Raw genomic sequence first — 14,787 nt, 5'->3', positions numbered from 1 at the left:
TCAACTTATCCTCAAGGTCTACCTTTCCCTTTATAGGACCATAGGCTCAGCCTACTGAGCCCACTGCCACCCTGACTGACCTTTCCCACTGAGGAGGCTCTCCCCCCTTTCTCTTTCCTTTCCTATCCCAAAGTACTGAGATCCCCCCTCCCTGGCGCTAACGCCAGTAGGTCAGTCCACGTAACTCTCGCAGCTGCCCCTGCGAGCTTCATATCCGCAGTCCCTCTGCTTAAGTCTTGTATTCGGGCGTTCAGGCAGCCCAGTGGACTAGTGGGCTCAATTGGCCGCAACAACACGGCCGTGAGGCCGAGATGCGTCTCCCAAGTCGATTCGAGCGCACGCAGCATGCACATAGACAAAGCTCGGGTACACACTTATTGATCGACTGGCGCGCTCATTGGTAAATGAAGTCAATATATGCGCCAGTAGATGTAAAGTTCTTGCCACCATTGAATGAAATGCCGACCTCCAATCTTGACTTCTCACCACCGTCAGCTTCGTTATCCAGCTCTGGCATTGTGAATTTAATCACGCCTTGATCAATTGATGCATCGGTGACCTGCGCAGCTGCGGCCTTTTTGTCATTTGCACACTCGAGATGCACTCTGACGATGCCATCTTCAAAGAACCCAGTGCCAAAAATGAAGATCTCTGAGCCTGGGGCAGCTGCAGGTACTTCCTCGGATGACTCTGGGTTAGTTTTGATTTGAGTCACAGTTGGGGCTCCATAGTATGTAAAACTCATGTCACAAGCTGCGCAAAAATTCTCACCGTCAAGGGCAACTTCTACAACCATGTCCTGTCTCAATCCGAGACTTCGGGGTGGCTCTTCCGGGGCATGCACCGAATATTCGGAGGCACTGCCACCCAAGCCATCCATTTCTTCATTTAGAAAACAACCATCCGCACTACCTGAGCCACCCCCATCCAAAATTCCATCTTTGGTATCATGACATGTGTTTTCTAGTAAAATCGCCTCCAGCTTTATTTTCGGGGTCGTGAACATAATCATAGTGTCCCACTCTTTCCTTGAACTACTTGAATCTAGCTCTGGGCAACTCGATAGTTCTTTACGCGCACTTACAGCAACCGACTCCATGAGCTTATTGTCGATAGGGCGAAACTGCACGAGAGCGGACATCAGACTTGGCCACAACGCCGCATCGTCGTCATCACAGCGAAAGCGTGATGGCAATTTTAGGGAAGTTTCAGTCCCGCCACTGGACGGACCACACGATGGGGGGCATATTTTGATCTCATCTTGTCCTAATTGACCATACATCATGAATGGCAGAGCACTTTGGAGAAATTCGTTGCCATTTAGGGAAAGCTCCAATAGGCAAGTCCAAACTTGTTGATCAGGTAAGGCTGGCGCACCATCTTCTTCTGATGAACCGTCTTCACATGATGCGTTTCTCGCTTCGTACCCCAGAAGTTCATACAGAGATGGTGGAGCAAACTGAAGCACGGTAGAATCTACGTACTCAGCTGGACATGAGTAGTTCACCTTACTCCCGTTGTGTTCTAGACTTAAAGTTACCCGCATCTCACTCGAATTGAAGAATGACTTTCCCACGATTTTTACGACACGATTCGCCTTGGTGCCCTCGAGGGAGTCATCATGTGGGTACAAACTCAATGGCCTGCAATCGGGGACCAATCTTGATATCACAGCATCGTGAATCACGAATGTTGAACCATGTAAAGATACAAAATCGGATCCATTCAATGCTACCGCAATGCGGACCTCAATGGGGAAATCTCCCCCGTCAACACATGGGCTAGTGCATAGCACTGCGGATTGAACTGGCGACGTCGAATCACCATCTGAGCATACACTTGCATTTTGCTCAAATATGCCTGGTACTATCCATTCACGGCCAGATCCACCTCGTTCCTTCAGCCGAACCTTGATTAATCCGGTCTCAAAAAGCCCCGAGCCCCAAATAGTCAAATCAGCCGCGACCGTAGAACTGCAGCAATTTGGCTTAATTATGGTGATCACTGGGTCTTCGTAGAGGCTTACTCGAACCCGATCAGATGTGAAATCTTTGCCATTCATGGCTACTTCAGCAAATACATCGCCTGGCAGTGCGAATCGTGGCAGCTTGCACACTACACCTGGCTTAGTGAGGCCGCGGGGTCCACTGGCCTCGGGAGGTAAATACTTCCCTACGGCTGACCGTGGTAAGGTTTTTGTCTCCATATCATTTTCCTCCATTAGTGGGATGAATTTTACTACGCAGTCTGGAGAGTCCCAAAACCCGCCACCGCGCAGTATTATCTGGGTGCCCCCAGCGATAGGCACCAAAGGCGGTTCAGTTGCGCTTACTGAAGATGGGACAAATGCGAAGCCACCATTTTCGGTTAGTGTCATGGAAGAAATTATCTTTCCAGACAGCCCTGGGACTCCACACGGAGAATGCACATGCTGCAAGGGAATACCGTGGCTGTTGAAGTGTTGTCCAAGCCGCCCTGCTTCGTTAGACCCCCAAGTAAACAGCCTTCCATCTTCTGCTCTGAGTGCGGCAGATGAATTTGCTGCCGCATCAACTGAGCCCACAGAGCCCGGAAACAGTGCAATCCGACGAGGTTCCAAGCAAAGTTTTATTTGCTTCCCCCTCGTGTGGTCTTCCTCAGCATTATTATGTCCCGTAAAGGTTGAATTCTTGTTCTTGTTTTTGGCGAAAGCCATGGTAGGATTATTGGAGCCAAGACCAAGCTGGCCAAAGCGATTAAATCCCCACCTAAGCAAAATTTCTAGCGCAAATACTGGACCAATCCTCACGCGCTGGAAGCGACCCAAAGATGGCTCCGTTCCCATCGGTAGCTAAAACGTGAGCCCAGCCACAAGCCACAGAAGTGCAGCAAGCTGCTTCATCAGGCCAAGAGACACGACGAGGCGAACGCTGCGCAGCTACGCGAAGACCAATACCAAGCTCGCCGCAACGGCCCTCGCCCCAAGCCCATGGTATTCCTGATGCGGTGACCACGATAGTGAAATTTGGCCCACATGCAACAAGTCTTGCTGGGTCGCTCGCCCTTTGCTGTGATGCCAGGGAAACTACGAGCTTTGGAAGCAGCTGGACCCCGACACTATCTGCCTACGAGGTAAATCTTTATCGACAAATGAAGTGTCACTCAGATTTGTGCGCTATCGGGTGCGGTGGGGTGGTGATTTATTGGGGCTTGCCCGGTTTGCCCTTCAAAGCCCCGTCCCCATGTATAAACATCACCGATAGACGTGACGGCCGCGGAGTGACGAGATCCACAACCTAGTGAAATGACACGTCGCTCACGAAGCGCTTGAACTTCAACCCATTCGTCCCGTGCATCTTCGACACGCCTAGTTGCCCCAAGTCCGAGCTGACCATTCTGACCTATATTTGTCTCAGCTCGGCTACTACATTGGTATCAAAACTACAATGCATAGTTGATTACCATCGCCTACCGCCCACACCGAGCCACCAGCATCTAGTGCCAGCGCGTGCATCTCCCCAAATGAAGCGCCGATGACATTGCTCAAGTTAAATCTGCGCGAGGCCCCCGCATCGTGAGAAAGTAGAGGCACGATGCGACCCTATAGAACAGTTTCAGGCAGAACACCATCTTCCGCTCATACCTCGGTTATGACACAGGCTTGATGATAATTCCCGCACAATTTATCTACTTTGGCATTCTTGAGCTCAAAAACTTGTTCAACTTGTCCAGCAGTAGATTTCCCCCAAGTGAAAAGCTCACCAAGCTAAGAGTGATATTGATGTGACGCCTCGATGGTTTCAACCAACCTTGCCCATCCGCGCTGCTTTTACGCTGATTGATACTGGAGAGAAATCCTGCGATATGCAAGTGCTTGGATATATGTGAAATAGAGCCATCTAGCGAGAGAGGGGTGGCGAGAATGCCGTATTATTTGCGGCTGGCTAGTACAGGGCCGCGCCTGGGACTTCCCTTACAGCCTACAATGCTGGACTCCCGCGACAGTGCGAGGGCAGTTGGTTGATACCACACAGAGCGAATGCTGTCAAACGAGCCTCCTGAGATGTACTAGTAAGCCATTGTGACATCCCTGCAGTCGGATCATGCATAGATTCGTTCTCCTCATGTTTTACCGTCTAGGTCAGGAGCACTGCCATTTCCCCTCAAGGCTGCCCTACCGTCCGAGGGTGGACTATCGAGGCTACGCAGTGGCGGTACACCGGCGTCTCTGTCACAACGGTTGTCCTCACGGTACCTCAGCTGCCGTACTACTGAGTATACGGGGGCCGGGGCTACTGGACTCCGTCGGACGAACGGGCAGAGGATCTGCCAGTGCCTCACTAGGTCCAGGAAGACTCTCCGTCTATTACAGTGCGGGACGCAACTATAGCAGGGTTAGAAAGTATTAGGGAGAGCCTGAGTGGCTCTGTACCAGCGGGCCACTAGGAAGGTACAAGTCTCTCTATCTCCCCGGGCCCGCCTAAGGTACTACCCGCTCGCGGCTGTCGTTGCGCGTGCCTACATTGTGACTGATGGTGGCACCATACCGGTGAGGCCAGCCATGCGTGGGTTATACTAGCTCCCGGGTGGCGTCACCGCGAGTGGCATTTGGGCAGCAACTTGGGTCTTAGTTGGGGTAGGTATGCAGGATATATACTGCGGTGCCACGGTGGTCACGGTGCACCTTCAAGTTGCAAGGCTTGCGGTGACTTGCGGAACTTGCCAGTGGGCAGGTGGTACTGCCCCCCCCCCCCCCTCAGCAGAATTTCCCCAGGTTTGCTTCACACCAGGTGCTTCATCGATGTGACACGTGCTTTCGTCTTCAGTGCGGTATGTTGGTTATGACTTGCAATGCTGTTGGACCTGGATGGTCGGTAATTTCGGTGAAATTTACAAATGTTATGAGGTGTTTCCGACGCATTCGTCTCGAGGTTGACCATCAACAAAAATGCCTTGGTAGATCACCTCGCCCGTTTGATCTTTGAGCAAGCCCCACCCGTGACCTGAAAAACGACACCTTTGAATAGGATATTCCCTCAACCGGCGCGGATTGTCGCGTTTATTTTTCACATAGTTCCCGATATATAGCGACCCACAAGGGAACTTGTAGCTTCCAGAACCATGCATCCGGTCATGTTGGAATTGACCTCTATAAACTGAGCCATCATCAAAGCGGGCAAGACCTATGCCACACCGGCGGCCATGCACAAAAGAGCCTTCATACTCGCCCATGTTGTTAGCTGAGCGATAGAGCCCCTTTCGCAATTGACCGTGCTCAAACGTACCATTGAATCGAGAACCACTAGGCCACACGTAGCAGGAATCTCGCCCGTGGCGCTTGCCCTGCATCCAGTTACCCAAATACGTTTCATTATTTGAGTACCGGGTCGATCCCCTCCCATCGAAAAGTTCATCGCGCCAATTGCCCCTGTAGTCTGTATCATTCTGCGTGAAGTAGTAGTCACCATGGTCTTTCTTGCCATTTGAGTAGAACCCGATGAAGCTGTCTCCACAGGCAAATATATACTGCCCTCTACCATGCATGTTCCCGCGAGACCACTCACCAACAAAAATATCGCCGTTTCCAAAGTAGAAAGTCCCAGGTCCGTGTTTCTTCGAGTTCATCCAAGAGCCTATGTATCGATTAGTCTTGTCCGTGCCGTATATCATCTCGCCTCTCCCGCTCCGCTGTCCAACGTGCCAGTCACCTTTGTAAACTTCGCCGGACGCATATCTCATGGTTCCAAGCCCGTCCCTCAAAAAGCGCGCGTCATGATGCATCCCCACGCTGCCAGAAAGTTTCCGCCCTCAAATAACGTATTCACCAAGGGCTTGTTGGTTCAGATAGAGGTCGCTGATGCTCCCGGGGGGGGCTGCTAGAGGAGGGGGTTTCTAGTCGACGCCGAGGCGACATGCTTGCAAGGGATGATATATCTAGATTTATATCCGCTGGGCTGCCCGTCATGTTAGGATTCCTACTAGCAAGGACGAAAACAACCATAGGGCTAGAGCGCCCCATAGAAGTATTTATTTATTCTTTCTGGCCGCCGGCTGTAGTATGCCATAGAGGTCCTCCGTCGACCGCGCGTGCGCAGGTCGACCACCGGACGGAAATCGTGGCAAAATTGTTGAATTATGCTCCCGCCAAGCCGGCCCATCGGGATAGCGCGCCAATCGTATCGATCGAAGGATTTCAAGGGTGTGGGGTCGCCGGTTCGGGTCGGAAGTCGCATTTAAATGTGCAACAAAACGCTTACTTGAAGGGAAGTATCACCCCAGAGTATTCGTTTTCAGATTTTGTTTTCGTCCTTGATTCCTAGGATATGTCACGGACCATGCATAGGTTTATTCAGCGAACAAATTCCAATCATGCGACCTGCGACGACGACGACGGCGACGGCGAAGAAGAGGGACGTGCTGACGCATGCGTGCGGTCGCTGCATGAGCGCCCACGTCGGCCAGGCTGCACCTGGGAGTCGCAGGTGCACCAGGTGTATCCAAAAACGCACCAGCTGCTGCTCGCGGGACTGCATGTGCCCCAAGTGACGGGCCTCGAAACTCGCGGTATCGGCCCAGGCTGCCAGGAGCCGCGCCGTACTACGGGCCATTTGCGACGAGGGCAACCCCCTACTACTAGTAGCCCGGGCCTACTATAGTAGCTCCCCCGGGCCCGACGGACACGTGTAGGGCACCGCAGCACACAAACCGGCGCGCCTAGGGCGACCCGGGCGCCATGGCGGCCCAGGCACGTACTGGAGTGGTATCTCGGGAGTACCCCGACGGCATACACAGAACGAACGGTTCATTATTCGGGATTCGGACAAATGATAATTGAGGGGGTTGAACGATGGTCGAGCGATATCTGACGCTGCGTTTGGCATGTTCCGGGCCACTGTGGAAGAAACTGAGAGCACTTCGCCGTACGAAGTCGGGGTCGGCGGTCTCGAAAAGTCACTCCATGTCGAGCGAGAGGCAGCAGAAGTCGAACACGCCACGGTGGGCGCGTCGCGCGGCGCTGGAGGGCGGGGAACAGAGATCTCAGCTTCTGCGTGTTCCCCCACGAGACGGACTGCAGTTTCAGGATCTCTGACCCCGAGTTCCTACTGCGAACTACTCTCGTTTTCTTCCCCTGTGAACCATAATATGCCCAACGCAGCGTCAGAGATCCTTGGACCATGCTCGAAACTACGTGAAACTCAGACGTCTGAAATCTCGTCCGACCAATGGGATCAGCGGATTGGATTCTTGGATAATATATATTTCGTTCTCTACATGGGGGAACCGCAAAAGTCTCAAGAGCTTTTAAAGGGTTTGGTGACGCACACTGGGCCGGGCTAGCATGCCAGTGACTTTGCCAGTGGGCGGCCGAATTCGGCAGTATTCCCGTACCCGGTTCTTTCTGGGACGCCGCCCCTACAAAGTCTAGCGTATGGCGAAGCGGCTCCGATGCGGCCGAGTTCGGCGCCAGGAGTCCGTCTACGCAGCCCGCCAAGCGAGGTGAGGGGCCCGAGCGAGATCCAGCGGCCGTACTTGCCACTCTTCGCCACACGGAGGTGCTTGTATGAATGATGGCTTATGTAACAGTGCTCTAGCATGGACGCAACGAACGAAACTCTGCGTGAGCCATGAACCAAAAATCTTCGCTCAGGTCAGAAGGGCTCTGGCAGGGTTTCTTCATGCTCCATGAGCACAACCTTTGCCGGATTCACCATGAGCCCTCGTTCGAGCTTACGAGCAGAAACCTTGCGCTTAACAATCGCCTCGTAGATGGCTTGACGATACTCTTGTGCTGTAAAGAGCTGGTAATCATCAAGAGCAAGACACATCCTCTGGCCGAAGGCAGGTTCATCATCAGGATCATGAAACTCCGCGATAAAAGGATGCCTCAGGGCTTCTTCAACACTACAACGACTGCCTCGATGTGGGTTATAGCACAGGCACTGCGACATAAAGTTTAAGGCCTCTGCGCTCACATCTGGAAACGTCTCAACAAATGAAACCGGTCTTAAAATAGGGAGCATCTCAAGCAGAGTCGACGCGTAGGCACTGTTCACGGAGTCAATGTCAGGGACGCCAGGCCGACCGATCAGTTCCAAGACTTTCACAATTTGGTCGACAGCCGACGTTCCGGGAAATAGTGGGCGACGCAGGAGCATCTCAGCATAAATGCAACCGACCGCCCATATGTCCACAGCAAATGTGTAGTGTGTCGATCCGAGCAACACTTCAATTGCACGATACCATCGAGTGCTGACATATTCGGTGAGCCTCGCATTTTCAATCATGTTTGATCCGATCTCTAGCGACCGTGCAAGGCCGAAGTCGCAGATTTTCATATGGCAGTCTGCATTCAACAAAAGATTCGAGGGTTTGACATCTCGGTGCACGATGCCTGCGCTGTGCACAAATTTAAGAGCTTTAAGGACCTGATAGACAATATACTTCACATGTAAGGGCTGCAAAACGTTCGCTCGAATAACTGAGTGTAGATCGGCTTGCATGAAATCAAATGTGATGTACATGTCTTGCCCAGACTCCGACCGAATCACGTGTTGCATCTTTATGATATTGTCGTGGCCGTTCAAAACCTGTAGGAACATGATCTCTCGATACATGCGCTGTGCGTCCTCTGGCCGACCGAGCACGTCGAAACACTTCTTCAATACAACCACCCGCCGTGTCCGCTTCTCGATGACTTTCCATACCATGCCGTAGGCACCCTTTCCTAGTCGATAACATAGCTCAAGACGACGCAATAGCTGTTTTTCCACGTGCTCGTCTAGGCGCCCCATATGGCTTGTGATTTGTTTCCGCGCTCGGGTTGGTCATCGACTCAATGATCATCCTTCAATGAAACGCAAGATTCGACGCTTTGGAGTTAAGAAGGAAGAGTGTCGCCCCTTCATTATGCAGCCGGGCGAAATTTACGTTGATTTCAAACAGACGTAGCCTGTCTACGAAATATGAGGCGGATACAGACTTACTTGGTTCTTGAACTTTGGCAGTGGATGGTTGCGCTGCCAAGACAGCGTTGCCGCCTTTCAGATGCAACAAGAATCAGGCAAATCGGTGGTGATGGCGCCGAGATAGAGCTCTCCAAAGGTGTCGTTCACCACTGGCGGACGCCTCTTTGCCATCCATTTTCTCGATATCATATCGCGTCGCTAAGGTCTGGATCTTACTCGTCCCCGCCTCATATGTACAGGCAGCGTGAAAGTTGGATTAAGGTTTTAGTTGGATTGAGGTTAGGGCGATTTCGCCGGCGCACCCCTCCTGACACCTCTACCGCCGCGCGCGCGCGCGTCATACGCGCGGAAATTCTTAAAATATTTTCGACTCAACTTCCTGAGAAAAGCTCAAATCCGAAGAGTTTTCGCGTGGACCTTAATCCAACCCATCCCACAGCTATGGCTCCGGCGCCGTGAGCGCGCGCATAGACGCAGCGGTCCAAGGGCAAGGTTTGAGGTTGAAGCCCAAGTTGAAGCGGCGTTTAATATTTCCCGCCGGCGGGATATGGTACTATATGTTGTGGAGGGTGGGGATGGGGTGGTTTTGTGCTGGGGTGGGTCTGGGCACGCACGGGATTCCATTATGCGGGGATTACGCAGCTGAAATATCCAAAATGCCAAGAGATACGCGTCGTCGTCTACTTTTTCTTTTTGCCTCCCTTTTTCTTCTTCTTGTCTGCTGCACGTCGTGCATCATCCTCCGCCTTCCTTTGTAGGAATGCCCGCACGGTTGTTTGAATTATCAGCGCTGCGCCATGTTTTTTGTGTGATTCCGCCAGGCGAGATCGATCCAATTCATCTTGCCGCTCGGCTCGCTCACGGACGCTGCGTTCATTTTCAAGCTCAGTGTCACGACGTTTCTTCAAGAATGTCAGCCTTTCTAAATTTGCAACCCTTTCTTGTGCCAGCTTTTCAAATTCCGATTCCAATTTGCTATAGTCCTCGTGGTATTTGCGCTCCCAGTGAGCTAGATCACTGGCGAGGTGCCTTTGCTTTGTTTTTAAGAACTCGACCGTGGCATGATGAACTGATCTCTCGATTTCGCGCCGTTGCTCCAGCTCCTGTACCCTGATCTCCTGAGATCGCTCGGATTGTCGATGAGTTCGCGCAATCGAACATGTACGAGCGTGTGCCTCCTTTCTGAAGTATTTTGCATCGACTGTTGTCTTTGACTTGATTGATTGAAGCTGTTGCTTGAGCTGCATGATGGAGGACTTTTGCTCGGCGACCTGCCGTTGATGCTCCAGCCTTTCCTGTGTGAGATCCTTGTCCAACTGTCGGACAGTGTCAGAGACGTCACGTTCGCGCAGAACGATGCTTTGTAAACGATCCTGGTCGGCTTTGTCTTCGGTCACATTTTGTACTAACGTGGTAAACGAACCGTTATCAGCGAGCTAATTAGGAGGATAGAGAGTTAACTCTTCTAAAAAGGAAGCGTACCTCGCGCACGGTCGTTTGCAAGATATTGATGAGCTCTTGTCGCTCTCGCTGAATTTTCAATAAGTTTCCTGAAATGTTCGGGTTGTCCTTTAGATTTCTACACAAGTTCTTGGTGGAATCTCGGAGCGCTCGAGAAACCCCCTGAATTTCACTCTGTACTTCTTTATATTTACCCTTATTGGCGAGTCCTTTAAGGGTACCGCGCTGAGAAATCAGCAGTTCGTATCGTTGTTCTAGTTGCCGCTGTTCTCTTATAATCCGTGATATTTCATCACCGACGAATTTTGACAGCTCGTCTCGATGTTGAAGAACATCGGGCGTAATAGCTTCGAGAAACGTCAGCTTTTCGATTGTTTCCTCGAGAACCGCTGCTGTACGTTGGCTCTCCACACATGAGAGGGGCATGATTTTTTTGCCAATGGATAACGCCCCCTTGAAGGAAGATATATCACCGGAAGGTGAATTGATGCTGCTCGCACGGGCAGCCCCCCCCCCCTTCCCTCCCCCCCTCTAGGGCCATCCAAGCTCCAGGAATTATAATTTGTGAACCACAAACTTTGCGATGACAGAGCTTGACATCAAACATCTCGTCAAGTCGTCGGAGAAGCACTTGCAGAAGCTACGTTGGGGACAGCCACTGCTAGACACTGCCCAAGAGAGCCGCGCAGAGTTAGAGGCCATCAACGGTGGGCCCATTTTCGGGCGGGAGGGTTGCGACGAGGGCGATGGGGGCCGAAATAGGACAATGCAGGCGCTATTTTCGCCGGCAATCCGCAAGATAGCAAAGAGAATGCGGCAGGGGCGACATAAGTTTATGGAAGAACGTTTAGACAAGGAAGTACGGGAACGTCAACTGCGCAAAGAGGCGCTTTCAGAACTGAAGGCATCAGCCTCTGCCCTTGCCCTTGGGGTAGCAGACGCATTTCGCTCGGGAGAGCGGGCTGTGCCGAGTCTGGAGACTACCCATCACAAGGTCTTCGAGCCCAGAGACGAGACTACACTTGGAACATCAAAGCGTCTCGTGGCAGCAACCATCCCTCCAAATTGTCCACAAACACCGTCACCAAACCACACGAAGGGCGCTGTGGTGTATTACGGGTCTGCGATCGCCTTACAGGCGAACCACGGTGGCTATCTGGGTCTCGGTCATGGTGGATGTGTTGAGGCACGCATTATGTGGCCTACGCCGCCATGCCTTTTCACACTGTGGAACATGATGGACCTGGGAGATGTTGGAGCAGTGAAGTATGGCGATCGCATATGGCTCCAATGCTCACGCTACGAGGTACTAGGTACTTCTGCTTTATCCCGCGATGTTGGCGCTGGATGGAGTACCCTGGTGCATGATATGGCCGAGGCAAGTCGTGGCGTGTGTACCGTCAGCGGCGAGCAGCCCACAGGCCCAGATTGGGGGGCATTCTCTTCTGCTTTTGCAAAAGAGCGGCGCACAGCACGACGTGCAGCTGAGACGCTCGCCCATGGCTCAGTTTCCCGGCCAGCAGGTGGTCGTGTTCGCGAGACTGTTGGCCGTCTTGTTGCTGTGCCATGCGGTAGTGCAAGTTCAGCTGGCGCTCGCGCAAGAGGTCGATGGGCCATTCTTCATCGCAAAGATCCTCACACCACAGTCGGGTCCTATGTCATGCATGAAGACGAAATCGTACTCCATCAAGAGGAACTTTACGTGTCCTCAAGAAAGAAAGAGTGCTGCGAGCTGCGTGTGCCGCATACTGATATCTCGGGAGCTAAGAGCGCCTTCGAAAACACGATTGGGTCTATAAACCATTCCGACCTCTCTGCGGGCACCCGCGGTCCAAGATCCTTGGAGAGAGAGAAGCCTGAGTCGGAGACAGAGGTACTAGAGAGCCCGCAGCCGATTGGGATCACACAAGCTGATATGCTTGAGAAGGAGTTCGGTTTCATTCTACACATCGTGAAGCTTCCAAAAAGCTCGCTCGACGAGAAAAGGCGAATGGAGAGCGCAATGCATGCAACTATTCAACTGGCGAAATCAAAAGAACGTGCTCTTCGGCAAGTCCCATCTCTGATGCGCATGCGCGTTGATCAACGCCTTGATGCACAAGTCAGGGAGCAAGTAGTTCTAGAACGCACACTGAATGAACGGGGGTCGCTTGAAGCACACCTCAAGAAAAAATACCGCGCGCACTCGCAAGGCGTGAATGATGTGGTGGCACATTTGCACCCTCCACCCCGCTTTGCACTGCCACCATCATTGGAAGCGACAAGCACGCCAATCCGCTCATCCAGCCTGACCCTTCAGCCTATTACTGACCGACCAGATTTTTGTGAGAAGGACACACTGGCTCGTCTTGCTCAGGCGTACCGGGAACGTGTGTCACAAGCTGCCATAATGCTGGATGCTTTCAAAGTAGGCACGGGCTCGCCTGGGCAAGATGAGCTTTTGCGGCGGACAAAGGCGACCCAAGTTTTACAGAGGTGGTGCAAGAGCCAATTTGTGTGCAAGTGGGGACGTCATATGTCGAAGCTCGATCGCAACTGCACTTGTGAACTGGGTGCCGAAAGCCGCCAAGGAAGTTCGATACGCCGCAGCTTGCTCGCTCGAGCGTCTATGTTGCAGGACTTTTTCATCACAGATGGCACTCTGACGCAGAGTGTTAAGCATCGTTCCAACAACAAGGCTCCTTTCCCAGCCTCTTCTGGCTTCAAACTCCGGAATACAGTCGGTAGTGCTGTCGCCGTCTCCGGGACTCCAAGTCCAACATGTTCATTCGGAATGGCCTGACGAGAGATTGGGGGATCGATTGGCTGGAGTGTCGCGCCCAGTCCATATGAAAGACCGGCCACGGACTTTCGGCCTCAAAAACTTGAATGTCGCTGATCCCCGCCGGGCTGAGAAATGCGAATGTCGCTGGGCCACCGCCAGTTGTCCGATCTGCTTTCTTCCTACACTCCAGGCATCGCGGCCTGCCGGGTGAAGCAAACTACCTTTATCACAGGGCATGCGTAGGAATGTGGGGTCTACTTCGCCTCGCCGCGAATTGAGACCTGACTCCACAGTCAGCCCACGTGGATATACAGACCTGACCTAGCGAGATACATGACGAAGGCCCCTGCGTGTGCAAGTTGCACAACTTGCCTTGCCCCCCTATCTATGTCGAGGGGAGCCGCGGCGGCGGATGTGAAGCGGGGTCGTAACTTGACCCGCCATTGTTCGAAATTAATGCCCGCGCCGAAGGTACCAATCGTATTATTTAAAAAGCAATTTGAGAGTGTGGGTCGCTGGTTCGGGTCGCCAAGCGTGTAGCATATCTTCAAGTTGCTGTGTAATGCTTAATTTGTTGGCGTTTTAAGTTGGAGATTAAACACCAGGTAGTCGTTGGAGCACTTGGTTTTGTTTCCCACACTGTCATATTCCTAAGTGCCTACCCGACTACTGGAGCCCCGCCGCTGAGCCCTGCCCCCCTTCAAAGTGCGCATAGAAGGCGATCGCAGGAACTTAAGCACGCCAAGGCAAGGGGGCGGTGAACACAGGCCCGGTGTTTTTTGATGTCCGCGCGCGCCTTGGGAGGAGTTTTTGATGTCCAGCACATCGTGCGCTCCCGACCACCCGGCTTCCGCTCGCAGGAATTGCCCCACGGAAGCCGCAGGTCTCTATAACTAAAGGGAAACCTGAATGACGAAGGCGGTGCAATTTGTTTTGCGGCGCATCGAATTTTGTTGTATACTTGTTCATCGTGCGTTCGGCCTTGAACATGCGCTCTGAAGAACACTAGTCAACACCGGCGAGATTCGCACCCTCGACAGCTCCGCCCTTCGATCGGTCTTTGCGTCCAAGAATCGTCTTACGATCTTTGTCCAGCTTAAGTTTCGTGATGATGCAATTAGAAGGCTGAATGCCAACATTCACCTGGGCACCATTTGCCTTGTCCCGCGTGATTCGTTCAACATGGATTACGAACTTCCGACGGTAACAGGCCGTAACTTTGCCCTCGCGATTCTTGTATATACCGCGAACGACCATGACCTCATCATCCTTACGAACGGGGATAGATCTGACGTTGTACTTCGCTTGCAGCTCCTTTGATAAAGAGGCTGACATGATCTTGCGCCTGGTGATTATGAAGTTCGGGATGGGAGTCGGAAACATTTCAGGTCTTACCGCGAAGACGAGTCTGCCGTGAAGTGGGACTTGCGCGACTTGCGTCGGCTGCTAGAGACGGCCTGGGAGAACTTCATGATGTGTCGCTAATGGGCGAGCGTGCTGCTAGTTAACTAGCGATTAAAAATTTTAGCCAGGCCTAGGACTTGCAAGCGAACGGGCCCCTGCAAAGGGCCGGTTCGGAACCTGGCGCCCGGCGTCCGGCGGACGCGGCGGTCCGGA

General features: G+C 52.6%; 3 protein-coding genes across 3 annotated transcripts; all 3 read right to left on the bottom strand.

Moving 5' to 3' along the window:
• Window positions 1-5,037: 5,037 nt before the first annotated feature.
• Window positions 5,038-5,736, bottom strand: AURANDRAFT_12150 (hypothetical protein; the record flags this gene model as incomplete). The annotated part of the gene is made up of 1 exon (XM_009041584.1): window positions 5,038-5,736. A coding segment is annotated over one exon (699 nt), but the record flags the coding sequence as incomplete, so codon positions are not given.
• A 1,032-nt stretch (window positions 5,737-6,768) lies between these two features.
• On the bottom strand, window positions 6,769-9,117 carry AURANDRAFT_38494 (hypothetical protein; the record flags this gene model as incomplete). Its single annotated transcript, XM_009041583.1, has 2 exons — window positions 6,769-7,247; window positions 7,303-9,117. The coding sequence occupies one exon, from the start codon at window positions 8,769-8,771 to the stop codon at window positions 7,629-7,631; it is 1,143 nt and encodes a 380-aa protein (XP_009039831.1).
• Window positions 9,118-13,888: 4,771 nt separating this feature from the next.
• Window positions 13,889-14,642, bottom strand: AURANDRAFT_38491 (hypothetical protein; the record flags this gene model as incomplete). Its single annotated transcript, XM_009041582.1, has 2 exons — window positions 13,889-14,515; window positions 14,566-14,642. 2 exons carry the CDS (start codon window positions 14,640-14,642, stop codon window positions 14,176-14,178), a joined length of 417 nt encoding a protein of 138 aa, XP_009039830.1.
• Between the last annotated feature and the right edge of the window lie 145 nt (window positions 14,643-14,787).

This window comes from Aureococcus anophagefferens (genome assembly GCF_000186865.1).
Source record: "Aureococcus anophagefferens unplaced genomic scaffold AURANscaffold_22, whole genome shotgun sequence".
Classification (NCBI taxonomy): Eukaryota; class Pelagophyceae; order Pelagomonadales; family Pelagomonadaceae; genus Aureococcus; species Aureococcus anophagefferens.
This window is presented reverse-complemented; position numbering and strand designations above follow the sequence as displayed.